Source organism: Amphibalanus amphitrite, unplaced genomic scaffold (genome assembly GCF_019059575.1).
Source record: "Amphibalanus amphitrite isolate SeventyFive unplaced genomic scaffold, NRLGWU_Aamphi_draft 001911F_arrow, whole genome shotgun sequence".
NCBI classification, from domain to species: Eukaryota; Metazoa; Arthropoda; class Thecostraca; order Balanomorpha; family Balanidae; genus Amphibalanus; species Amphibalanus amphitrite.
Window position 1 is genome coordinate 3,978 of NW_024883404.1, and position 25,832 is coordinate 29,809.

Below are 25,832 nucleotides of genomic sequence, written 5' to 3' on the forward strand. Positions count from 1 at the left end.
TTATTTCCTCTCATCAAGTCTTCAAAACAGTACCTGCAGTATGTGTCGTTTGTATATCTCAGAATGTTTGATCTGTGACCTGAGGTTACGTCAGAGTCGTGACCTTTACATTGCAAGCCTATGGAAAAGTATTGAAATGCGACCTGCACCTCGAGTAAACGAGTCAAAACCACCCAATTCTTTAAGAATTATGACAAATTATCTTATCTGTAATGGTCCAGGTGCCATTTACTGACAGGGACACCGGAGAGGGTTATCTGAGCCGAGATCATGTGAGGTGATATCTACCATACATCAATGCTCACAATACTTACAATATTGACAATGCTTTTGCTTACAACACGTACAATACTTACGATGAGACCAGCAAGCACTCTGCCGTTACAGTTCTAACTTCTGTTTCGAAAAACGACGTTACACACATTCGCTGCCAGCATAACATGTATTGTTTGACAGTAACAAAATACAATTGACATCTGAACCCCAAACGGACCGCCATCCACTCAAATTTTATAATCCTGACCGGTCAGGGGGCGAATGGAGGTCATTTCCTGGGCATTACACTCAGCCCTTGCACAAAATATCTCACCTCACAGTGATCATTACAACAATAGCACCGACTTGATAGTGGATTTCAAAGTACTTGCATCAGCTCTTCCTGCTACGCCTCACAGGGTAATGTTGTTCGGGACATGAACGAAGATCGTTTTCGGAGTTTCATAAGTGCTACTGCAACAGCCTGGCACAAAACAGGACTTGTACGCTGTTCTCTGCACTTTGCCCTTCAGTATATCACAAAAGAATTGTTTAGAATCCATCTTAAGCTTCTTTCACAGTCTCCCTTGCCACCGTAGGGCGTAGATAGATTGCTGTTGCTGGTAAGTTAAGGCACGGTAGATAGAAATTACCTCGGTTCTCAACGCCTTAAGTTATTTTCATAAAAAAAGAACAAATAAATGATCAATTAGATGACAGGAATGGAAACATTTTAATCGTAAAGTAGTTCAAATATTGGAATGAGCTTTTGCTTTTCAGCATCCTCCGATTCATCATCTTTATCATTTGAAAATTCGAGGTACATAAAATGTTTATCACGCGCTCATGTTAAGTGGGAATATAGTACACGGCAGACACATCAATTTTTGACACTGAACATTTCATCCGTAAATGTTTTAGCATAATTTAAAGTTAAAAACAGCGCGAATGGCAGAGTGAAGCAAACAACATCTTTCACCCATTGATATAACATGTAATCTGTGGTGCGCCAGATGCGCCATTATTTGTCAACCGCAGAAGGTGACATGTGACGTAACAGCATCAAGAGCATCTTTTTTCAAGAACTTTTCAAAACAAGTTTCCTATCTTTCTTCCCCCATTTCTCTCAGCTTATTGATTTTATGAGGCAATGGTATGCACCATAAATTCTGTGAAAATAGTTTGATCATTTTCATGCATTCTTAAAAAATCGAGTTCCCAACCCCATTCTTCGAGATAATCGATGTAATCATATGCAAGGCCTGGAGTGCATGATTTTTGTGTTACCTGCTACGGTGTCATTCCACTCGACCTCTATCCATCCTTTAATTTCTTTTTACCTCTTTTCCATCAGCCCGTGCCAGTGTCGGCGCCACTGGTTGAGCCGCCGCCCGCCGCCAGCACCCAGCCGGCTAAACCACCGCAGCAGTAAGTTCAGTTGTGGGGGCACACTGAGTAGCCTCGTAATTGCCCGATGGCACAGTTGACATCCGTTATCTTCGCGAGCTGATTCTGACGTTAGATTGGATGGCATATGTTAAATGAAAGTACAAACATTGATCGCTGTTTTCGTAGTTTGTCTTGTCACAGTAATGTTTTTAATCACCAACAGCTATCTAAATTCACATCCTCCGGACGCGAATATTCAACAGGTGCTAGTGACCACCGCTGTCTTTTTATTCGTGATCAATTCCACGATGCACTTAGTTGCATTCCACCTTTTGCTCAGTTGAATCACATGTTTGTTCGCAGTCTGGGTGGAGCGGACAGATTGGGTAGAATCCAGCTAACCCTGAAATACAACCAGGCCCGCTGCGCACTGGCCGTCGTCGTGCATAAAGTCACGTAAGTCGTGGGGGTGAGGTCTGAACTTTTTTTTTCAGAACGTCGTATGCTTTATCGTCATATGCTATAGACAACGGCACTGTTAGCACTAGTGTTTAACGCTTGAATACCTGTTAACCTGAAAGTTCGAAAATTTGTCGATGGACGTATGTATCAGGCTAAAGGTTCATTGCGATCGTAAATTGCTTCTTTCACTCTGCCGCCATCGCGAGCTACATCAAGTTACGACGATTGATAAGTTTCGCGTCTAAGGACTTCCAAACATTACCGAAACATGATTCGTCCTTTCTCAATTCTGCAGGAACCTGCCTATGCAGGGTGACGACATCCCTGACCCGTACGTCAAAACGTACTTGCTGCCAGATAGATCGGAGAAGAACAAACGCAAAACTCAGGTGAGTAATTCATGAAATGTGTCACCTGGGCATTTCAGGGTGCGGCTTTCGACTCTATCGTCAAGACCCTGATGGTTTCCAAACTGTGGCATAGCGAGCTTCCATCGCTTCCACAGAAGCATTCAAGTTTCAGCACATTAAAGATTAAAAAGAAATTTATCAGGTTGTAATTGGGATGACAACAGGAACATATCCCATCGATTGCTGCTGATCAAATGGAAATAGGGTCTTTCTCCAGTTTGTCGTGGCATAACTTGCCTTCTCGTGCTTACTGAAATTTATCGATTTGATTCATGTCTGAATATGATTCGGTCTTTTTTCGTGACCTCGCCTGTTTCAGAAATTCAAGGACAACTGCAATCCCGTGTATGAGGAGACCCTGGAGTATGAGGGAAAACTGCACGAGCTCCTGCGCACCCTGGAGGTGCAGGTTGTCAGCAAGAAGACGTTCGCCCCCAACCAGATCCTTGGCATGGTGAGATTAAACGACCGCCGACTTTTACAACACGATGTGCGTCACAAGACGAGAAATCGTAACAGTAAATCGGGTTCCATGAGATCACTGCCGTTTTATCCGCATTTGTATGCGCATAGTACGTGAGATTAAAACGGTGGATGAATGTTCACTGCCGACGCGAATATTCGCCCTTATCTTCTTGTCGGCCGTCTTTTGGATAATGCGTTTGGATTTTTTGCATGCCTCACTGACGCTTTCTAAATCCATGTGCGTACTCTGATGACAGCATTCTTGTCGCGGAACTTGTAACCAATTGATAAAATCGTTTATCTGCAAAATCTGCGGCCTTTTATCGCATTGATCAACTGAATTTTCAGAAACATATTGACCTGAAGTCCTTCGACCTGGAAAACGGGATGACTCTCTGGTTTGACCTGGAGCCTGAAGACAGGTTCGACGAGTAAGTTTACCGATTATATGTAACAGCATCGGGCATGAGTTTCATTTAGATGGGGATGTTGTGTGCTAGCATAAATATATGCTTGACTGTCATGTATGCTGCAGTACATATGTCGCAAGTACCTGATTTCGCGCGTTTGTATCCACTTTTCTATTATCGTTACTTTCCTTCTAAGTTCATGTTCAGTTGAACGATAAGCGAACCATTTCAAGCCTCGTGTCTCCGTGCTCCCCAGATCGGAGGCCAAGCCGTCCACCCCTGCCTACGACCCGTACAGTCGTCCCCCGGCGGCCGCCGCTCCGCCAACGGTCGCGGAGCAGCCCCAACAGAAACCACTGACGCCCCAGGTGAGACGAACAGAGCGGCCCCAACAGGAACCACTGACGCCCCAGGTGAGACGAACAGAGCGGCCCCAATAGGAACCACTGACGTCCCAGGTGAGACGAGCCACTCTTAATAGATGACTTATGGATGTCATGGAGGGTCATGTCCTGCCACCACGCAGTCATTATCTCTGATGTTAGTAATGTTAGGACGGAGTTTGTTATATCGTTTAGAGCTGTGTCATGGGCTGGGTTCAGACATTAAACAAACGCACCCCATAACACTGCTAACGCAGCTCAGCTCCATAGGTTAACGCCACCTCTCCCTCTATGAATGTCTCTGACACCGTTCTGCCCACATGCCGTCCCTCAGGAGAGTGCGGTGCAGAGCCTGATCCAGGACCTGCTGCCGGAGGATGTTCCCGTGCGTGAGGATCCCCCGGGACAGGCTGCTGCGCCGAGCCAGCCACCGCCGCAGTAAGTGACACAGCGTGTCTGGGGCTACACCTGAGCTCTGTTCGCACCCCGTTTATTTATCAGCAGGCTGCGACCGTGCTGCTGCTTCTTGGCTCCTCATTGGTCGAATTCAAGTGGTCTATTTGTTAGACCAATGAGAGGCCAAGCCACGCAGGAATAACTTCCTTATATGGGGAAAGCCGACAGCACGCTGATATAAAAACAGCGACCGAACAGGGCCCTGGTTACTGGTTACTCACGGCCACCTCTGTTCGATCTTATTGCCTTTCTGTGCGAGATAATGAGTTTTTTCTTCTCAGATGTCCAGTTGTTTAGTAAATAAATAATTATTGGCTTCTACACGACGATCAGAATATTTTGATACATCATACGTAAATAATGATGCTGCTGACCCCATATTGTTACCTGATATGTCCATCACTATGTCCATCTTTTTAGTCTGTGTGACGTGCTCATCTGAGTATGTTGCATCTACTGTCTATCATGTGTCATCCATCTACAGTGACGTTTCCATCACCTATCACATGTGTCTCGTCCTCAGCCCGGCCGGCGCGGACCGTCTGGGCAGAATTGAGCTCACCCTCCGCTACAGTCACATGAAGGACGCACTAGAGGTCACCGTGCACAGAGTCGCGTGAGTGCCTATATATGATGGAAGCAGACACGAGTATTGCCTCTGTGTGTGTGTGCTACAACTATACCTTAAAGTGTCGGATTTCAGAAAATCTAACATACTTTAGACCGTACAGGCGACCTATGTGTGATTTGTTAACGGTGACTGAATAGACGGCCGGGGGACGACGTGGTGAAGTGTTCGGAAATGCGCCCGTGATCAGTGGCCAGTTTGTGTTTCTAACATATACCCATTTACCCACTTCTCCAGGAATCTGCCCGTGCAGGGTGACGACATCCCTGATCCTTACGTCAAGACCTATCTGTTACCGGATAAATCGGAGAGCAACAAACGAAAAACGGAGGTAAAGTTTAACCATGGACATTGGACAATGGAAATTGAATACGAAGCACAATAAATTGCATCCAATGAGTGTTGTTCAATTGTTCCAAATTTAGCCTTTAGTCATGGACATTGAGGCATTATTTTTTAATTAATATGCTTAATTGATAGCATGTGTAACGATTTGTCGCTTTCGTTTAGCATCACAGTCGAATGGCACAGTGATTTTGTTCTCAGTGGTCAGAAACTGATAGAGCTGAACTGACCCAGTGAATATATTCATTGACGTTTTTTTCCACTTCACAGAAATTCAAGGACGAGTGTAATCCCGTTTACGAAGAGACGTTCGAATACAAGGGGAAACAGAGTGATGTCGGCAGTCGCACTCTCGAGGTTCAGGTGGTCAGCAAGAAAACATTCGGCTGGAACCCAGTCCTCGGCATGGTAAGGCGACTTTTGTGCACGAAGTCATCATTAATATTCACTTGTTCAGTGTATTGCACATTAATTTCGCAGTTCGTTTGCTGGCGAGCAATATTATGCATCCAGCAGTTATAGCAGGACGTTGTTATTAATTGATAAATCGTGCAAAGCTAGACGGTAGACAATGGTGCAGAAGTGGGGCGTTAAATGACATTTGCATAACAGCTCTTCGACATGCCGCTCGGCGCTCATTCGAAATAGTGAATGCATGAGTATCATTATGAGTAGCTAGCAACCGGTCGTTTGCGACATCAAATGATTTATTATTCAAGTCACGATAAATGAGTTGAATTATATGTTGTTACAGTCCCTTATTCGGGAACCGTAACAGTAATAGGAGCGAAGCCGCGTTTACTGCCACACTGCTAACCAGGCGGTGGCAGCAGTTAATACCCAAGAAGATGCAGCAACTACTTTTGTATGCTTATTATTGTAGGATTTTAATACTCTCTGCTGTAATTGTCCTCCTTTCTCCCCCAGAAACACATTGACCTGCGCGGAGTGAACCTGGAGGCGGGAACCACCGATTGGTTCGACCTGGAGCCAGAGGAGCGGTTCGACTCGTAAGCGACACGCTCCTCTCCGAGCTGCAGTTCTTTAACCACCGACTGAATTCCCTTATTCACCGCCGTCGGCAGGCGGGGAGAACCGCGCCCTGTTCGGCTGATTAGTGCTTTATCTGTCCGTCACAAGCGTGTAGGCTGTGCTGTGGACTGAGGAGTCTGGTCCCTCACTATCTTGGTTGGACGTTGGTTTTTTAACTCTGCTGCTTTTCTCCTGGTTGGCTTGTGTGCGCGCGATGTGACTTTTGTTGGTTCTGTTGTCAGAGTAATGTCAAAGGTCGCAGAAACAGAGGTCGATCTGTTTTGCTCCCTTTGCTTTGAAGGCAGGGGTCAGCTGAGCAGCAGCCCAGATATCCCTTCTTGGGTCCCTAACGGTCCTGTTTCTCTCATGGTGGCAGTTTTCTGGATACGACTGATACACATCAGGGTGATAATTCTGGCTGTCCGTACCGAGTCACTGGTTGTTAGTTGTTACTGAATAATGCTGTCTGTGATCCTGGTTGTTGCAAACGATGTTACGAAGCAATATCATGTGCTTGGACAGTAATTTAACCGATGCATCATATACATGCAATGCATTCTGTTGGCTATTGCTATTGCTGTTGCCCTGGGATGTTTGCTCCTCTTACGATGATGGAGTTTGTCTCACTTCTCTTGAATCTACTTACCTTATCAGTGACATAATGGCATTCGCGTTGCCATAGTTATGGTCTATACTAGTCTGAGATGGAGCGGCACGTCGTTGCTACCGCTCTGCTATGTGGTGTGTTCGGACTGAATGGTGGACAGATCTGTATGGAAGAGGCCAACCAGACTCTCTGCTTGGGTTTGCTGTCAACTAATAGACTTGTAATGTTCCTTGCTTTGTCATAATATATTTAGCCTTGTCAATATTTGTTTAGCTCGATTCATTTGAGGGGGTCTTAGCAGCATTAAAAGGTAGTGTTTGTTCACCATAGTTTCCTTGAGTCTGCCTGACTACATCGGGCATGAGGCTAGCATGCATCACGTCTGTGTATATTGAGCTGGTCATATATCAGCCGTGTGCCCTCCACCGCACCTGTGAGGGTTCCATAGACGGACTGTGGTGACCGTGATACAATCAGCAGTGACGACTGACGCGATATGACAGGCGCTGACAGGGATCTGATAATACACAGACGCTGATGCTACTCCGTACAGGCACCATGGGCCGCCCGTCGTGACCCCGCAGTTGTGTTAGAGCAGTGGTGCTTCACAGAGTATCGATATTTCGTACTATCCCCGCTTATGTTTGGTTAATTTGAGCGAGATAAACGGCTTAAAATATTTGATCAGTCATATATTGACATCTGATAACGAACATAACAACCTTCGTAAATGCTGCCTTGCATGGGAGTAGTGAACCAGTTCAATTAAACCTATTTCAAAGAGGCAGCCTGCTTCATCTGAAGAGTCTTTGCTATTACCTTCTCGAATGACGAACGATTTAAATGAAATACAAGCGTGCATCGATAGGATAATATCTCTTCATAATATCTGCCCACTTTAAAAATTGTGACTATAAACTCAGTACCCAAAGACGGCTCTGATCTCTGCGGCGATCAATACTAAAGCGACTTTATAAATAGTTATTTTTTTGCGTTATAGACATGCATATCAGCACAAGAACGAAGTAGGTAGTGTTAGCAACTGTTTTTTTATAGGCAAGGCACAGTTGATGACACACTGAGTATAGAATAATAGAACATGCCTTCCGACTAGTATCCAGGCACTATATATTATAATATTGTCACATATATCTTGAATCTGGATACACACGCCTGTTGCCCAATGCTTCCTTTACAGACGCCCAGACCACGGGCCCAGAATATAAATGGCACCTGTTACAAACTATACGAAATAAAATATACGACTGTAAAGACATAGTGTTCATGCAAGACGCCACTTGCAACGTAAACGTTGAGAGGCAACACATTTTGCCTATGTTAGGGTATTGCCCATACCCTTTTGGGTGAGATGAGCCCTTACACCGAAAAAAAAAACAATAAATTCAACAATGGCACTTTTCCGGTGCCTTGACCTTTTTATACGGAACGAGCTGCCTTAATTAACATCAGATTAAAGAAAGCCGGTTTGGATAATCATTTGTGTCACACCCGGGAACGGTCGTCTTTCCATCTCTGCTGTTCTCGCGGTCCAGTAGACCACTGTTGCTTAGCTGACGGTGGTCCCCGTGGCCAGGGCGTGGCGCTGCTTGTTCTCCAGACTTCTCAGGGCCCTCTGTTTCCTCCGCGCTTCCAGCTTGGCCTGTGTGCAGGACGGTCAGCGGTCAGGTCAAAGGTTTTGTAACAAATACACGCAAAGCTTGTCCTCTATGCATCGCGCGCAGAGGTCGGATCGCGAGTTAGGTCAGAGGTCAGATCAAAGCCAGGAAAGTTGATCACCATGATGTAGGTACTTCTCGGTACTGAGCTTATCTTATAAAACGTGATTAATTTTCAGGAAAAATTTTCGACGGTAAATTCTCACACCCCAATAAGTATGTATAAGGTAATCATGCGGCACAGATATTCAAAAATTATTCATGAGTAGGTGTTCCTGAGTGTGAGCTTTAAATGTGCCTTGCCTATATTTCACATTATTCGGAACCCTGCACCTCTGGCGACTGACCTGAAGATCTCCCCGTGTTCTGGCGGCCTGTCGGTCCTGCTCACGCAGGAACACGCTCATCTCCGTCTCGTGCTTCTCCCTCATGTTGTCAAGCTCCTCTGTGAACAGAACAGCCAGGCATCTGTCTTACGACTCGTAAAGGATGCTTCCTTAATCTTTGCATATGGGGCTTCGCATAAGCGTAGGAACCATAGGTGCAGTGAGTGCAGCTGCATCCACTATCATTTCCCAGTTATAGGTGCAGGCAATGCACCGGCACAATTACCTGGAACAAAAAACCCTTTTCGCATCAACACTAGGTACCTCGAACCTCCCATTAATCCCATGCGCAGTGCGACGAATTCAGGATATTTTGTACTCTACTCCAATACCCATACGAGTAGGTATTTTGAAGCATTTGATACTCTGGTGGTCTTCAATATTTGTATTTGTGCTCAGGTGGAAGAAACCGGAGCGAGCACATGTGATGGAACACTATACCGGTGAACCACTCTTAAGTTTTAACCCGATACCTTCAAAAATGGCCAAGCTGGCTTCTTTTACATCCGGTGCCGCTCCCTAACCCTCCCCCCTCGCTTCCCGCGGCTATGCAGCTGGATTTCTAAACCCATGCACCCACAATAGTCCAGCCGTTCCTACGCGACGCCCATGGGGCGTCGAACAAGTTAATTAGTATGCATTGAAAACGGGTTTCTTATTTTATGCTAACGGATAGTGGTCATCACTCGTAACGGTAATGCCACCAATAAGCGACCTCACAAAGCTGTGTTCTGCGTCGTATTACCAGCGATTTATGCCGTGGTAACTGTTCTCTGTTCCGCGACTTGCGCAGTCATCACAGCTTTTCCGCATCCGTCTCCGACAGACTTGGATAGGACAGGGATGTGAGATCATCTGTATCTTCTTAGATGTAACGCCTAACGGTGCTAACGTCAAAGCGCACCGTTCCGGGTGGGGCGCCTTATCCCACCATCCTCCATCCTGCACACATCGCTTTTTACGAATAGATCCAACGACACTCAGCAAAGAGAAAATCTAATGTGGCATTACTTATGTCGAATCAAGTTCATGCTATTCAAGTATCAGTCCTATCTCAAGACGGAGCGATTCATAAGGCGACAGAATAATGTCCAAGTCGTAATTATCATCGATAGTCGATACCTTCTGTTTGTCTACGTATAATACGAGTATCCAGATCATCAGTACCGTGATTTGTCTTTGGTAAGGCGACAGGAAGATTTTTACTGTTCCTGATATGCACCATAATCGTCCAGACATTTTTGCAGAAAACAGGGTTTGGTTTTTATGAAGCATTGATTCTTGGTCTGGCATTAAAGGAACGGTTACAAACTTGCGTTTCAAAAGTTGAATTGTGCCTTGGTATCATATGCATGCATGTTCGATTCGCCGTTTAGGAATGAACCGTGAAACCTGGTCAAACCAACTGCCTATCGATGCCATCAAAGCTAACGCCTCTTGTTTTGCATTGTTCTGGGTTTTGCTCTATATACGAATTCAGAGGTGTAAATGAGGCGCCGTGTTAGGTTCAATATTTGCGAGGACGCGTCGAATCAAAAACTTAGTTACTGAAATATGTGGTTATTGATTAAAATTTAGTGATTTCTACTGATGAAACACTCACGTTTAAACTCCTCGTAGGACTTGCCGAATATTTCCTCGCTGGTTGGCATTTGACCGATGTCGATGTCGTCCAGGCCCATGTACTCGTCATTCTGCAAACGATAAAAGCAGCAATCGTCAGATTTAGGACACCGAACTAATCATGGAGGTAGTTAATATGAATAGTTTAGGTAGGAAGACATCGTTTTATCCTCTTGTATGGCTGTCACGTTCTCACACCTAAAACACGCACACAAATGATCTGTGCAGGAAATAGGAATCATTTTAGTGCAATGCGTAAAAACTTAGAATGTGCGTATTAGGGGTTAAGAAACGGCAAAAATATATTTGATTTGTTACATCATTATTCTGTTATCTCCACTGTGACGCCAGCAGTAGTATGGAGATCAGCCCAAGAGCCGTCTGGATAGCTGCGCTCTCGATAAATGTCAGCCCGACGCCCACACCCGTGGCTGGCATGCATGGCACGCATGGCTGCCGGCACCGTTTGAGCACAAAGGGTCAGTCGTCAAGGCCTCGTGTACTAAGAGCACGCATGCTTAGAGAGGCTCTTACACGCATGCCACGGTAATCTAAATCCGTTACTATCCTCGTGGAGGTCGCGTCCTCCACTATGCAGACTTTATGCACGAATGATTCTGATTCTGTTAAGTGACATGTTGTCTTTTAGGGGTGACATCATGATTCATTTTCATCGCTGGAGTTTATCTTCTTTTGTGCGTGGAATGGGCGATCACGTTTTATTTTGTTTCATTGGACAAGCACATGTGTTAGATAGATCATCTCGCTTATGACCTTGATCCGCCACGGCGTGCAGCCATATTCATATGTCATGTAGGATACTGAATATACTGTACTAGCTTGTAACGGCAATGCACGTCGCTGGTTTTCTATGATGTATGGCGCTTAACATTCCTCTAACGCTCAGACAGGTAGCATTCAAGCTCAATAAAAATTGCATGACAGCTTAGCTTAGGTATATCACTTTCGATTGTACTCATATGTAGATAATATATCTCTAGCAATCCCATAATCGTTCTTTTTGCCCGTTTGTCAATAAATGCTTGAAAAGGCAACATTTCGCACTATCTTCGCCTCAGTAAATTTATACTGCCAACGATGGGCGAAAAGGCGCCACTTTAAAACATTTCAAATGATATTTGTTGAACAAGAGTATGCATCACCGCCCTATGGGCGAGGCAGGCCGAGGCATGAAGTGCAATGCGGTGACATTCGACGATCGATGCACCATTCACGAAGGGCAATAATGCACTTCAACAACCGGTGGCGCATTCTGAGGCCTACATGACCCAAGAGACTTCGTTTGCAGCGTTTGAAGGCCCTGGGTGTAGTGGTGCTAGCTGTGGCCGTTACTTTTGCGAATTGACGTATGTGACAACCCTAATGGCCGTCTCAATTCCCTCAAGTGGCGCTGTTCAACACGTTCAGTGTATCGCTCAGGACGTTCAGCGTGCTTACCAGCTGCTCGAGGTCCTTGTCGCTGACGTCGGTGATGCTGTTCAGGTCGACGGCAATGTGCTGCTCGTCGGGGGTCTTGTCCTCTTCGATCTCGATCTCGACGTCGTCACCCCAGATCTCGTGCACCTGGGAAGAGGGAGGTGAACGGACGGTCACATCGGTAGGAGTTACAATTCACGGGAGCCGTCGAGACAGCTTCCTGGATTTGCCTAGCGACATGGCTTTGAACGTGAGCTTATTCAGTAAACGTTTCAATCAAAAGCTAATAATGACGTGATTGGTCCCTTTATTGGCTTTATTTTTTAAGCATGTGCGCTCATTGGTGCAACACATTTTTTAATCTTCTTTCTTGACCACAAATTGTTTCCGTCTCTGACTCTGGACACTGCGTCTAATTGATACTTATTTATCCAAACACGTTCAATGTTCCTAGGTGACGTCCGCGGGGAAAAGGAAAATCATTAGTATTGATGCCCGTTTAATAGCGCGCGTGTCTAATTGTCAGCGGGTCCTGCTGCCGGCCGGCTTGTTCATTTGCGACTGCCGACCGGTATTTGTAGCACGGTCGTTCATGTTTGATGGCGTGGCAAAACGATGGCCGTGGGGCGGCAAGGTCGGGTGCGGCGGCGCACTTCACTGTCGGCCTCTTTGTGCACAGCTGTGCACGGCTGCGCACGCGACACGGGCCGCCCTCGTGGTCCATGCATGGCGGTGATTAACGTGCGTACAACGTGTGTCGAATAAAGTTAGCATGAGTTACACTTACACTTTTTAACTCGTCTTAAATTGCTTGGTTTGTAATATCGAAAGAAATTTACTTTTCAAAGTTCGTCCTCCTTGGTTACTTTTGATGAACGCCACTACCCAATAGGTGTAGATGCCCAGTTTGGATTGAATGCTACGAGCATGATGCAGCTGCTTGGCGTAATAACATATTCATCTGAGTAAGATTTAAATTGAGCCATATTTTCTTTCTAGCAGCTTGTATTATGCACTGCTGTATTAGTCGTCCCCTAAATAATGAGTAAAAGCCGTGCTCACAACGGTTTTCTGACACACATTTGGTCAAATTTGATGCGATTTGGTCAAATTAGCTTCAAAGTTGACTTTGAGTAGTTTTCAGCTTGGGATGTACTGGTTGTTTATATACCTTATTTATCAAATTATTAGATATTGTTTTCATTTAAAACATTGAAATAGCTTCGTGGTATGACAATATTTGCTGTAAAAGAGAGTTGGTTAGATTTAGTCAAGTTTGGTGCATTCGCCACACAGCCCGTCGTGAAAACGGCCAATATTGTCTATCCTCAGGCCGTTCTCACGTTGTCGCTGAACGCCTTTATTGTAAATGTCGTGCTGCGTGCTATCGCGCGGAGCATTGTGTCGCAGTTCGATGCTATTTACGCATATTCAATGCATACGCGCCACTACGCAATACATATCCGCCTTCGTCATCGACTGTGTCACATTATGGGCATGCCAAGGGTATATTTTTGGTTACAAAGCTGGGCATAAGCCGCGATAAATGGTAATCCAACTATCACACTGTGGAATTCAACGTGAACTAAACAATAACACTAAGCACCTTTTTCATTCAGAGAATCTCACATAGGTAGGTAATTCTCAGAATATTGAATGACCAACAGCCCTTGACCCAGTTCTACGCGTCATGTTGATGTATGTAGGTATGTGCAAAAGCCACGTGTGAGTGAACATGTTTGATGTGTATCAACACGCTAAAATCACCCTCATCTGAAAAAGGAGAGCAATTAGCGCTCCTCTGAGACATTTATAATTGTCGTGTGTGTGTGAAAGAAAGTGAAAGGAGGAAACAGACCTTATCTGCGTGCAAAATGCGTGCGACGAGAACTTAGTTTGCTCAACTTTGATGCAAGTGACATATGTCACGTTTGCCCGGATACCTACATTCAGACTTAACTACGCACAGAATCGACCACTTTTTGTGCTTTTCATTCACCTGTATCTGCCTCTTCTATTATCAACAGAGCGCGGCGTATCCATGGAATTTCCATGTTTTCCTAATTCGGCCACCCAGCAATAACATCACCGCAATCCATGTGATTTGCTCAGCTTTTCACGGTTTATGCACTGCGACCATCCCAGCACCGCTCGGTGTTTGCAGCGCCGCGTGACGTACCTTCTGCTTGATGAGACGGATGCGCTCCTCCTTCAGAGCCTGGGTGGTCAGGCGCACCCGCCGGTTGATGGCGTTCAGGTCCTGCATGATGGTGGTGTTGAGCACCTGGAGATAAAACACAGATGAAGCTCCTAACCGGAACGGTAGCTAGTCTCCGTCTCTCGCTGAACTTATGGGAAGCGAGCATAACTAGTTCGCCATAAACGACAGAGACGGAACGAGCCTGACGAAACGTCTGATGGTGGTAAGACGATCGGATGGAATCGTTCCGCCGCTCGGCAGGCGGTGGACGGGTGTCATTTGTAGAGGATCAAACTAGCGGCAGTCGAGGTAAGCAGGATGGGGCAATAGCCAGTTACGTGGAAAGCATGAATGGCTGTGCTGCTTGGCAAAGTTTTAAGAACAGGATGAACGAGAAGAATCCTGGTTGGCGCTCAGTGGGTGAGCTGTGAGTCCCAGCTGATCGGCTCTTTTGATGACCATCGCGTCCTAGTCTGTGCCACAGAGCGGATGACGGCCCGCCCCCATCACGGAGCTCCTCGGATCACGGGGAGCTAACCGGGGTGGAGCCGGTGGGTCGTGACGCGCCTTCACGGCTCGCCGAGATAAGGGCCAAACAGTGAGGCAGCCACAGGACTAATTAGGATCTAATTTTATCTGGGAATAATACGGCGTGTTTTCTGTCAGACTGCTAAAGGAAAAACCATGCGAGCAGTGCCGCATGAGCATCCCGGTTTTTATCGTCTTGTGGAGTCAAGCCGGCGAATTTCTTGTGAGTGCACGGCTACACTAAGGCAGGGCGTTGCAGAAGGTGTGCCCCATTATTTATAGTGTTAGCCCGCCGGCACGACATGCGGTAAAACAGTGGACACTGCCACGGTACATTGCGGTCTGCAGCTGCTTTGCATTTTTCAGCGGTTCCATTAATTGTTATCGATTGATGTCCGGAACGGAGCCGTGGAGGTCACCTCATAGAGGATGGACAAGTACGGAAAGGTGTGCTGCCGAATAGTAAAAATGTAGTGCGTATTAAGTTAACCCGCGCACCGACGGGGGGGGGGCGGATATCCGCCCCCCCTGAGGTTTTTCGCGGATAGCGCGCCGCGAAATTTGGTACGACTATTCTCTCATCAATTTTACACATGGTGTGCAAGTTTGAACCTCCTAACTTTTAAGGTCAGCCGTCAGGTCACCAGGTCACTTTGAATGACCCAACCTCAAGTCACTTTTTTGCAACTTTGTCACCGTGCCAGAGCTACAGTAGATGTTGGAGGCCTTTGAAAGTCGCAGGATGTTATTAGGTCATTAGTAGCTACAATTTGTATATCTCGGAATTTTGATGTCGGTGACCTAAGGTCAGGTCAATTTCGCGACCTCCCCATTATAAGTCAATGGGGGAAAAATCAACTCCCTGTTTTTACCACTAAAACGGGTCGGAATGGCCCCATATACCATACATGACTCCATATACGATCAACCTTCACTACCTTGAGGTCTGTTTTGCTGTTGGGCAGCTGTAAGGTCATGTGACGTCATCAAAGGTCACCAGCGGTTTTTTGCCAATAACTCCGTACAGGAACAAGATACAGCCGCGCGGATGGTCTCATTGTGTTCAGCTCGTCAAGACGCATCGAATGATATACATGATGACCTCGAGGTCACGTGACCTGAGGTCAACCTTTGACCTTGACCTTTCGAGGTCAACATATATATCATTCGATGCGGATTGACGAGAGGATCACGATGATCCCCTTAGTTTGTTCCTATCTTGACTAATTCAAAAGTTATTCGAGAAAAACTCTCTCCATATCTAGCGCCGCCATTTTGATTTTTTCGACCCCTGTGACGTCATCTTTGACCTGACCTGAAAATGACCTTAGTAAAAAATTGTAGACCTTGTCCGTGCGTATCCGACGCCGTTTACCGCTTGTCGCTATCTTGCTTCGTTGAGATCCCCCCCCCCCCCGCCGGTGAGAAGTTGGCGCAGACCCCCGCCGGTGCGCGGGTTAAATTACACGCAGTTTGAAAAAAAGAAACAAAGTAATTTTCAGACATCAACATGTCAACAAGTGATTTTCTTTTATTAATTACATATGCCTTAAGTAAAAAAGTGAAGATAATTGAGTGGACTCTACCTGGGTTAAGTGAAAAAAAATGAAGCCATTTTTATTATTTTAAGCCGGCGAAATTTACGTGAATTACCAGAACACCCACATGATTGAAATATAAAAAAAAACAGTCGTACCTGTTCGAACCAGCGCAGCAGTGAGGAGGCCTTGTCGTGGTTCTGCTGCAGCTGTTTTTTGGCCTCCTCCGGGTCGTCGCTCTGGGGCGCCTCGAACACCCGCTCGATCTCCTGTGCACGGGAGTCCATGTGGTCACAGCACCGCGTGGTCACTATACTTAATTAGATCATAAGTAGTACATCATAAGTCACTACATAATTACATAGATAGCCGGTCCCGTAGCTCAGTTGTTAGAGCGTTGGACTCCGCGTAGTGAGAGCACGCGTTCCCGGTTATAACAGTCCTGGTTCGAAGCGCGACAGGCGTTTGACATTTATGGGCCTCCTGACAGGTATGGTTGCGGTTGGTGGCAGGCCGTAGCCAGGCGAAGTCAGTGAGGGGACCGGCCGTGCGCGGCTATGTGCGCACGTTGAACTTTGGACTCTAAATTCTGCCATAGAACTGGAATTGCGCGATCAGAGCTGGTAGAGGGCAGGGTCACCGCAACAAGCTTCGCTTAGCGGTGGCTCTGTCCTTGTGAATCCTTCCTATCAAAAGGTTCGGACTAAATTTATAAAAAAAAGTTGAAGTTAAGGTCACCGATGTCATCGAGGGTGCTGTTGAAATTAATCGTTGCGATACCTGTTTGATGTTTTCGTCAGTCATGATGGAGTTGAAAGCCGATTTATTACTTATCATAACTAATACTGTCGTCAAAATGTCAGGATAACTCCATTCATAACAGCAGGCATTATTTCATTAATATTCATTATCAATCTGCTTTGATGATTATAGTGTCAACTGTCTATATTTCTACAGGTCTAAGCCATTGGCTATCAGTGCACTGTTAACAGATGGCGGTCTCTTTGAAAGGGCTGAGACTATAGAACCAAGCTCTGACGTACTCCTCCTCCCTAAGACTTGGTCCATCTTCTGTCACGTGTCGGATGGAGGGCGGAGCCCCGCTCAGTGTGGCACCCACCCCCATCCTGTTCCCTCACCACTCCACCGTCCTTTGCCACACCCACCCGACATGGGGCATTATCGAGAAACACAGCTGGGCAGTGTTAGTAGGCGGCGAGACGCTTGCAGCCATACCGGCAGAGACGTCCACAGCTGAACTATAGCTCTGACGCCAACACATGGACTTGAGACAGACCCATAAAGCTAAGACACACGTTGACATCTGGATCAGCGTGACGCGTATGAGTTGGACTGAATGAGGTGCCAACAGCTGAACCAGCTGAGACGGACGCCTACTCAGATAGAGACGCCCGCAGCTGAGACACCCACGCCCCACAGTCGCGTTGGCTGGACTTTTTCACACGCTAAAAGCTCGCCAGCCGGGCGGTCTCCACCGCCGTCACCGTTCACAAAGGAGCCATGTCGAACGAAACGGCTCAATACCGAGCGGTCGTGGCGTGCCGTGCCGCCGGCCGTACAATGGCGCTGGAAATGGCGAGGGTTTGGACACAGTGCAAGGGCGGGCGAGACGTCATGGTTTTGGAAGAGGCGGGTGACATTGTAAGACTAAATAAAATGACGACAGTGGATTGGTAAGGTATAGTGGAACATGGAGCGGTCTAAGCGTTTGCTTACCTAACAACCTCTTTCAGGCGCCCATGCATCCTTCTAACATATTATATACATTATGTAAGGTGCTGCTGACATGGCCACTCTACCCAGCCTAACAGCTCAATAATCAGGGAAACAGAGTGGCCAATAAAAAGTCACCTGAGGTAACAGCTGAGCGGTTCTTTGTCAGCAGTATCCAGTATCCACGCCTCAGCCAGTGGGTACCCGGTACTCACCCTGTTGATGTCAGCAGGATCCACGCCTCAGTCAATACTCACCCTGTGGATGTCAGCAGGATCCACGCTTCAGTCGGTACTCACCGTGTTGATGTCAACAAGATCCACGCCTCAGTCGGTGCTCACCCTGTTGATGTCAGCAGGATTCACGCCGTCGGCACGCGTCATGTCAAAGGCCCCGGGGTTGGCTGCCAGCAGACTCTTCCGCGCCGAGGCCGGCATCGTGTAGCGTATCTCGAGCTCGCTGTAAGAACGCATGCGTTTACTTGGTAGGGCTGTGCTTGGAGGCTTGTGGCACGCTAGTTAGTAGTGTTGTTTGCCTGATGATAATCGACTGATAAACGAATCGCTCAGGAATGATTGACATTTTTAATTTCTCTTACACGTATATCTAACCTAGAAAATATTCTAAGCAAGTCTCGATAAAAGCTAGGCACCTTTCAACCATTGATAGATATTGCTATAATGAGGATAACGATAAGCTCGCTCCACCTCTGAAGCCATCTCTGAAGCCTACGAGCATGCTGCGCATCTTCGCAAACATAGTACCGGTGCCCGTCTTTACATTTTAAAGCAAAACACCTCCTCAACGTGACAATGAATGGCTAAAGCTCCGTTTTTAAGGTGTGCCCTCTAGCCCGATTCTGACAGCCTCGAATAAACACACTACGACCGATTAGAAGATACCAGAGCGGTCTGGAGTTTATGCATGTTATAGGGGCTAATCGCCACCACCTGCTGACATTTAACGACTGCAGGGCGTTTAGCGAAAAACGACAGAGTGCCACGGGACCGAGGCGCATAGCACAATGGATTTGTGGCGTTCTCAGGCTTTGCGGGCCACGGTTTGTTTCTTATCTGTCATCTTAGGATTGGCGTAGCGGTGCCTTGCTCTCTTATCATTCGCGAGAGGAACGCAAGCTGATTCGGGTGATACGGGCGCAAAGCCGGCGCCGCACTATCTCGTTCAATTCTATGCGTGCGCAGTTCAGTGTCGGGATGCAATGTCTGAACGGGTCCGGTGTTTTATGCCCGATAGAGACCATTTATCAGGTGCGGTAAATGTGACACTCTGAGGGGAGGGGGCGTCTGTCCGTCCTGCCGTTGGTTAATCCGGTGCACACGCCCCATCTCGACTGGGCCCGGCCGCGGCTTTCCTCTGGCCGGCTTAGCTCTCCCCGGCGCGGCTGTCGGTGCCGGGCAGCGAATGACGAGTCAGGCGCGTCACTCACACTCACACTCACACCACTTACATTGTGGGGATGTCGGGCAGGTCCTGCCACTTCTGAACGGCCACCGCCAGCTGACGGCAGGCGTACTCCATCATCATCTGGGCCTGGCGCCACTGAAATCGAACAGACCCGTCAGCGCCCGTATTTCAGCCTGACACTACTGAAATCGAACAGACCCGTCAGCGCCGTATTTCAGCCTGACACTACTGAAATAGAACAGACCCGTCAGCGCCGTATTTCAGCCTGACACTACTGAAATCGAACAGAGCCGTCAGCGTCGTATTTCAGCCTGACACTACTGAAATAGAACAGACCCGTCAGCGCCGTATTTCAGCCTGACACTACTGAAATAGAGCAGACCCCGTCAGCACCCGTATTTCAGCCTGACGCCACTGAAATCGAACAGACCCGTCAGCGTCCGTATCTGCGTCTGACATTACTGAAATCGAACAGACCCGTCAGCGCCGAGCTGGAACAACTACAGAGGCGGTAGCGATGTCTCTGGTATGGTGTGTGGTGGACTGTCAACCTTGACCACAAGCCCAAAGAAAAGGACGAGGAACATTTTTTTTTTTTGACAGATGGGCTATTATGCATTCATACCGTGTGCATTCATAGACCATGAGAGCCTTTTGCTCATATACTTAAATACGCCCTTATATATACGCCCCTAAGTAAATAAAACTCATTAGTGCAGCAGCGTCGGCTTGAACATATTCTCAGCAGATTTGATGCATGGCAGGCTAAAGTAAGTACTAATTCCACCACCCACCACCCATTATCGGATAAGCGTACGTCACACCTCCCTTCTCAGCCCACATAAACTGCCCAAATTTGGCACCGAAGTCACCCGCAACACGACGGAGCCTCTAATGAATGACAGACAGAGCGGTGTCGCTCGCAGATGTGTCCCCTCCCCCCGCAGTGAGGTGTTGGCGACGAGTACCTCAGAGCAGGCGGCTGGCGGAGCGCGGCGCTCAGTATATCTCCCCATCTGGAGCCCGTCGTGCGAGGCGCTGACGTCTCGCCGCTCGGGCATGTCGCGGAATTTGGCTCTGAAATCCCCACAGTCATCTGCTCTTTGGCTGCCCGCATCGTGTGCTCTGGGGCGGAAAGTCTGGGGTTGGCGCGGGAGGAACATGCAGAGAAAGTGGGCGCAGTGGCTGACCTTGAAGTTGGCCTCCATGATGCGCGCCCGCTGAGCCTCCAGCATGTCCAGCTCCTGCTCCAGTTCACTCTCGCGCCGGCTGCCGTAGCCGCCGCCGAAGATCTTGGCTGAAAATGAGCCGGGTCGACACTGAAACAGCTGCCTTGGCCAGGATTTGGGCTGTTGACAGGCACAAGGTCCTGGATTTCCATGGCGATAAGATGATAGCAACCGTACTTAAGTGCTACACTCCCCAACAGTTACATAACACAGTCACATAGTGTAGGTATGTATCAGACGTCTGCGCAAAAACATACGTGGTGCACTCCAGAAGTTTTGAGACTTTTTCAGTAGAGACAGTTGTCTGTTTCAGAGAAGCATGAAACTTGTATGACTCTCAAAATGGAACCTCCCGAGTCCAATGCACCTGCTTTAGCGCTCCTGTCACTGCCTGAAGGCCTGCTGATAGACCTTCAAAGTGAAGGTGCCCAGGGCCTCTGTCACAGCCTCACTCATCTCCTCCACATCCTACGAAAGACGGCCCCTGAGCTTCCCTCTCAGTCTGGGGAACATCCAGAAGCCACGGGGGCCAGATCAGGACTGTGGGAAGGGTTACGGACGGTTTTGACGCACATCTGTGTCAGATAGTTCGTCTCCATGGTGGACTTGTGGGTGTGTGCGCTGCCCTGGTGCAGGAGCCCCTGGTCACAGTTGAAGAGTTCCGACCTCTTGCAGCGAAATATCTTTCTCAACTCCCTCAGAACCTTCACGAATCATTCCTTGTTGACCATCTGGCCATAGGGGACCCAGGTTATGAAGTTTTTGCCTTTTTGCTCTAAGTAAGGGATTAATTTGAGCTTCCCAGTGGACCTGCGCTGTCTGTCTTCATTGGGTCTGAAGGAGTCAGTGTGTTTTCATTGGACCTTCTGTCTCTTGGTCTCCTGATGTTAAAAATACATCCAGCTTTCGTCTCAAGTCACTTGAGAGTCAATTTGCTATGTTTCTCGGACATTTTTGCCAAGCTAATCTCCAAATTTTATTGCACAGCGACCCTCCAAGTTGTCTTCACATGAACAACCTGACTGTGCTCTACACTGGCCACTGTGACAAGCCGCATGCGACTTGCCATGTTCAGGGTGACACCGTTGCCGTCTTTTGCAACGTAGAAAAACAAAATTACGCAAGTACGTTTATAACAACTGTGGTAAGGACTTGTGAGAACAACAAGTATCTAGCACTGTTCATGTGGATTTTACGAGGCCAGTCTCAAAACTTCTGGAGTGGACAGGATTCTCACCAACCTATTATGTGTTTCATCAGCCAGGGAACATGCCTGGTGAAAGAGCTATTTACGGCTCAAAGGGAAATAAGAAACCATCTTCTTTGCATGGCCTCATCTAAAAAAGGACCGCCAGTGACCGGTTTTGTTAGCCTGCTTCCTGACTCTCAGATAGACTAGTCGTGACATACTTATGCCGTGCTTTGCTTCGTTTTGTTGGGGGATAAATTGATAAATCCTAGAACAGGTCATTGGCAATATCTGATTTGTGATCTGGCCGTGGTCCGACCTTGTTTTGACCACAGAGCTTTGGTCGCCCAGTTCACATCCTGGCAGCCTCATACCCCACGTTCCTTTGCATTGACAGGAACAGGAAACGTTACAGTTTTAGCATAGCGGTGTCTCGGAGCGTGACTGCCGGACACCTTCGGGCCTGATCATGGATTAACAGTGGATTTTCCGCCGTCGTTCGCGCCGAGATGGACCGTATAAGACCACATGATAGCCGTATTAGGCTGCATACGTGACCATCTCTGTCGCAGGTCTGTGTCACTTGCAGTTAGACGACAGTTTTTAAAATGTTTATAAATGATCATCTCCAGGAGGGACGCTAAAATTTCCTTCATTTGATACTGTCTCGTTGTCTGCGCAACGAGACAGACAATACGAGTCAGTTTGTAGGTAATTCGCCTATGGATGATCCGCTCGAGATAAGATGATCAGAACGATGCAATGATTGATATTTCTCGCTGATCTCTGCCGGTTTACTGCATGGGCTCTCACCTCCGCGACCGTCCGTTTAGCACGGTGTAAGGCGCGCTCGGCGTGCTACCCTCGTGCTACCCTCGTGTTCGCCATTACAGTCTCCCAGCATGTGTGGATGTATGCCGGCACAGTATCACTGACTGCGACTTTGTGCACTGCGACCGGCATGGGCTGTATCACCGTGCAGTTCTTATTAGGCAGACAGATGAGTTTTAGTGTTTCCAATACTGCCACTGAAGTGAGATACTGACAATATATTGTAGTCTGATATGAAAATTAAAAAGTTTAGCGCAATATTTGCAATGAAACCGATAACCATCGAAATATTTTCATGTAGTTCGTCATGCCCTAGTTTCTAAGTCAGCACATCAGTAGCTTCTCCCTCCAAGCAAAACTGCTCTTTTGCCACTTATGTTATAGACGAATGTCATATTCTTTACTTGTGTATTCCACTTTGACTGGTAACGCTTCACCATGGAATCTATGCTACCTCGCGACGATAAAATACGCTCGTGACATTTATGCCGAAGTTGAGGCTTTGATGACACTCAACTAGTTTGAAGCCTGGATATTGAACTCTAAAGGAAATCTGCAATGCTTGCGGACCAGCCTTTAGTAGGGGAGAGTGGGGTAAGATGCCCAGGGTTTTACAATCTCATATATTATTCGAAAATGACGATCGGAGAGCAAAAACTTGGAGTTTCAACGGAAGCCGACATCATTTTTCTCCAAAAAATAACACACTTTCGTGCCTGAAATATGATAGCTTTTATGCTATTAAGCATTTTCCTGAAGAAGTGAAAGGGGGCATCTTACCCCACAGGGTGGGAAAGACGCCCCCTGGCGTTGGGGAAGATGCCCCCCTGCACTATAAGTGACATAAATGGGCACGTGAATCGCCTGAACGAATCAGTAGTCCCTTCGAGCCTGCAATAGACACTAAACGTCATCGTAAGGGCCCTCAAAAGTAGTCGTAAGGGGCTTCAAAGGTCATCGCCAGGGCCATCATAGTTCAGCGCGGCCACACAAGCCTCCGTGGTGGCGTTCGGAGACCGCTGTGGGGCTCTTACAGGTCTCAATGATGCTTGAGGGCCCTCGAGCCTGCATCGTGGGGACCTCAGATGCCAGCGCGGCCCGTGGAGCCAACATGGGAGCCCTCAAAGGATGTCGTGAGGGGCCTTGGAGCCAATAATGGGGCCCACAGAGGCCGTCGTGAGGGCTCTCAGAGTCAGATGCCGCCCAAAAAGTCGCTGTGTGTGCCGAGAGACCGGCATGGGGAGCACCCGACCGTACTGGACTCTCAATAGTCCCAGATCGGCTTTTGTCTCTCATAACAAGTATGTAATAAATGATTTGACGGGTTCCTTGAAGGCCAGCCTACGGATTTAGGGGGGCTTCTTTCCCCATCAGGGCAGGGGGCATCTTACCCCAAGGTACCGAATTAACATTAAATCAGTACAATTTGTTAGCCATAAAACTATACCCTGAAGCAAACTGTTTGGGACACAGTACACGCATGTTAATGTATCACGACCATAGCAAGAGACATAAAAATTATTTACCTTCTTTGATATTTACAATGTTTTGACACCAAAATATTTTTCGAAAGAAGCAAATAAAAAACATGCAATCACCAGCCAGCCGTTGCCCAACTGAGCTTCGCAAATTTTTGTGCAGTTACCAAGGCAGTCTTCCACTTCACGCTAAGAACATTAATTTCCAGGTTCGATTCTTTGTTTTGCCGCTAGAGGGGGTGGGGCGTCTTTCCCACCCTGGGCATCTTACCCCACTCTCCCCTACCTGAAGTGCAAACCGTGCACCGTCCGTATCCTTTGGTTGGTACGGAATTATCGTTAGATCAGGGTGCGCCAAATTTAACGAAGCATTAAAGGTTTTGAAAGACATACAGTTAACTAAGCTTTTACACGTACCGTATGGTACCAATTAAACAGCTGTTACACAAACTTGCTAAAAATTGCTGCCTTCATGAATATTAACTACACGAAAATTATTTTGCTGATAATAGTTTCATAGCGGCCAGATTGATAGATGAACTTATCGTCGAATGAGTAAAAGTAAATATAAAATATGGCTGGTGCTGTATAAGTTTGCTTTGTTCATTTAGACATAACGTTACACTGAGACTATTACAGGGCTGCGAAGCACTCTAGGAGATGGGAAAGGGGATTGGTCTTTGCTGCCACCCTGATGCGCCGCCGCGGCTGAGCCCGTCCCGAGGGACAGGTCAACCAGCACCGCAAACGGTCACTCCTGACTCCACCGCACAGCAGTCTGCTCCCGAGGAGCTACTCACGTCACAGGAAGGTGACCATTCAGTTACAAACAGGAGGCATAGGGTCGTGAGGAAAAGACGTTGACTGTTCAAGATTCATAAAAGAGATCGGTGGACGATTTAGATATTATGGCAATGTTGCGCGGTTTATCCGTCCCCAATAACTATTTGTACTTATGAGTCCCCGCGTGTTTTGAACTGACATCTTCTTGATTTTATTTGTTCTCATTAGACACGAGCATTACGCAAGGTTGCATATTTCGCCGGCAAGCTGATGAGATTTCGAGTCGAAAAACAGGATGTATGACGACGAATCGTGCGGGTCTGAGTGGGTCAAGGTGAAGATTGAACGTGTCCCCTTCCTATTGTTGATCCAGCTGTGTGCCATGTCGTCACACCTGATGTAACTATCTCATCGGCCGGGACGAGCGGGGACTCCCTGCTCATTTTGACCTGATTTCTCGCTAAAGAGGATGCTGCCGAGTTGGGCAATACTCGATAGTGGTGGAGGAGGGTGTTTCACCTAGTGATGCCGAGGAGACTGGCAGTAAAAAGTGGCTGCTATCGTTATCAGTTTACGCCTGTTCTGGGATGACTCACATGCTTATTGCTCGTCTGTAGTTCTTTCTTCGGCCGAGTTCCGGCAGAAAACGCCACTGTACTGATATCATTTTGCTCGACAGTGTTTCACCGGAACATACCGCTTCACCGGAATAGTGAAAGTCGGCTCCGCCGCTCTCCAGAGAGCAGTTGTGACTTACCTAGCAGCTCGTCCTGTCTCATGTGCAGCTCCTCGAGGTTGTCGACCTTGTAGCGCAGCTGGCTCAGATCGCTTGTCAGCTCTGACTGATGCTTCCGGGCCTGGTCCCGCTCATTGCTGGCCGCCTGGCAAACACAAACACAGCTCTGATGGTCACACTAGTTGGCCGTGGGTGAA

At 47.4% G+C, this 25,832-nt stretch overlaps 2 protein-coding genes across 2 annotated transcripts in view; one reads left to right on the forward strand and one right to left on the reverse strand.

Annotated features, from left to right (window-relative positions):
• Positions 1 to 1,609: 1,609 nt before the first annotated feature.
• On the forward strand, positions 1,610 to 7,090 carry LOC122375754 (extended synaptotagmin-1-like; the record flags this gene model as incomplete). Its single annotated transcript, XM_043355248.1, has 11 exons — positions 1,610 to 1,683; positions 2,008 to 2,100; positions 2,402 to 2,495; positions 2,836 to 2,970; positions 3,330 to 3,412; positions 3,648 to 3,759; positions 4,109 to 4,212; positions 4,754 to 4,846; positions 5,096 to 5,189; positions 5,474 to 5,611; positions 6,131 to 7,090. Coding segments are annotated over 11 exons (1,107 nt in total), but the record flags the coding sequence as incomplete, so codon positions are not given.
• Positions 7,091 to 7,519: 429 nt separating this feature from the next.
• The window catches only part of LOC122375753, a 34,805-nt gene continuing 16,492 nt past the window's right edge, over positions 7,520 to 25,832 (reverse strand). Inside the window, exons 4-13 of the mRNA XM_043355247.1 lie at positions 25,657 to 25,780; positions 20,580 to 20,686; positions 19,433 to 19,524; positions 18,306 to 18,423; positions 16,389 to 16,499; positions 14,144 to 14,248; positions 11,986 to 12,111; positions 10,508 to 10,598; positions 8,866 to 8,963; positions 7,520 to 8,502 (exon numbers count right to left, since the gene is read on the reverse strand). Of these exons, the coding sequence (XP_043211182.1) occupies positions 8,410 to 8,502; positions 8,866 to 8,963; positions 10,508 to 10,598; positions 11,986 to 12,111; positions 14,144 to 14,248; positions 16,389 to 16,499; positions 18,306 to 18,423; positions 19,433 to 19,524; positions 20,580 to 20,686; positions 25,657 to 25,780 (1,065 nt within the window). The 3' untranslated portion in view covers positions 7,520 to 8,409. The remainder of the gene's footprint in view (positions 8,503 to 8,865; positions 8,964 to 10,507; positions 10,599 to 11,985; positions 12,112 to 14,143; positions 14,249 to 16,388; positions 16,500 to 18,305; positions 18,424 to 19,432; positions 19,525 to 20,579; positions 20,687 to 25,656; positions 25,781 to 25,832) is intronic.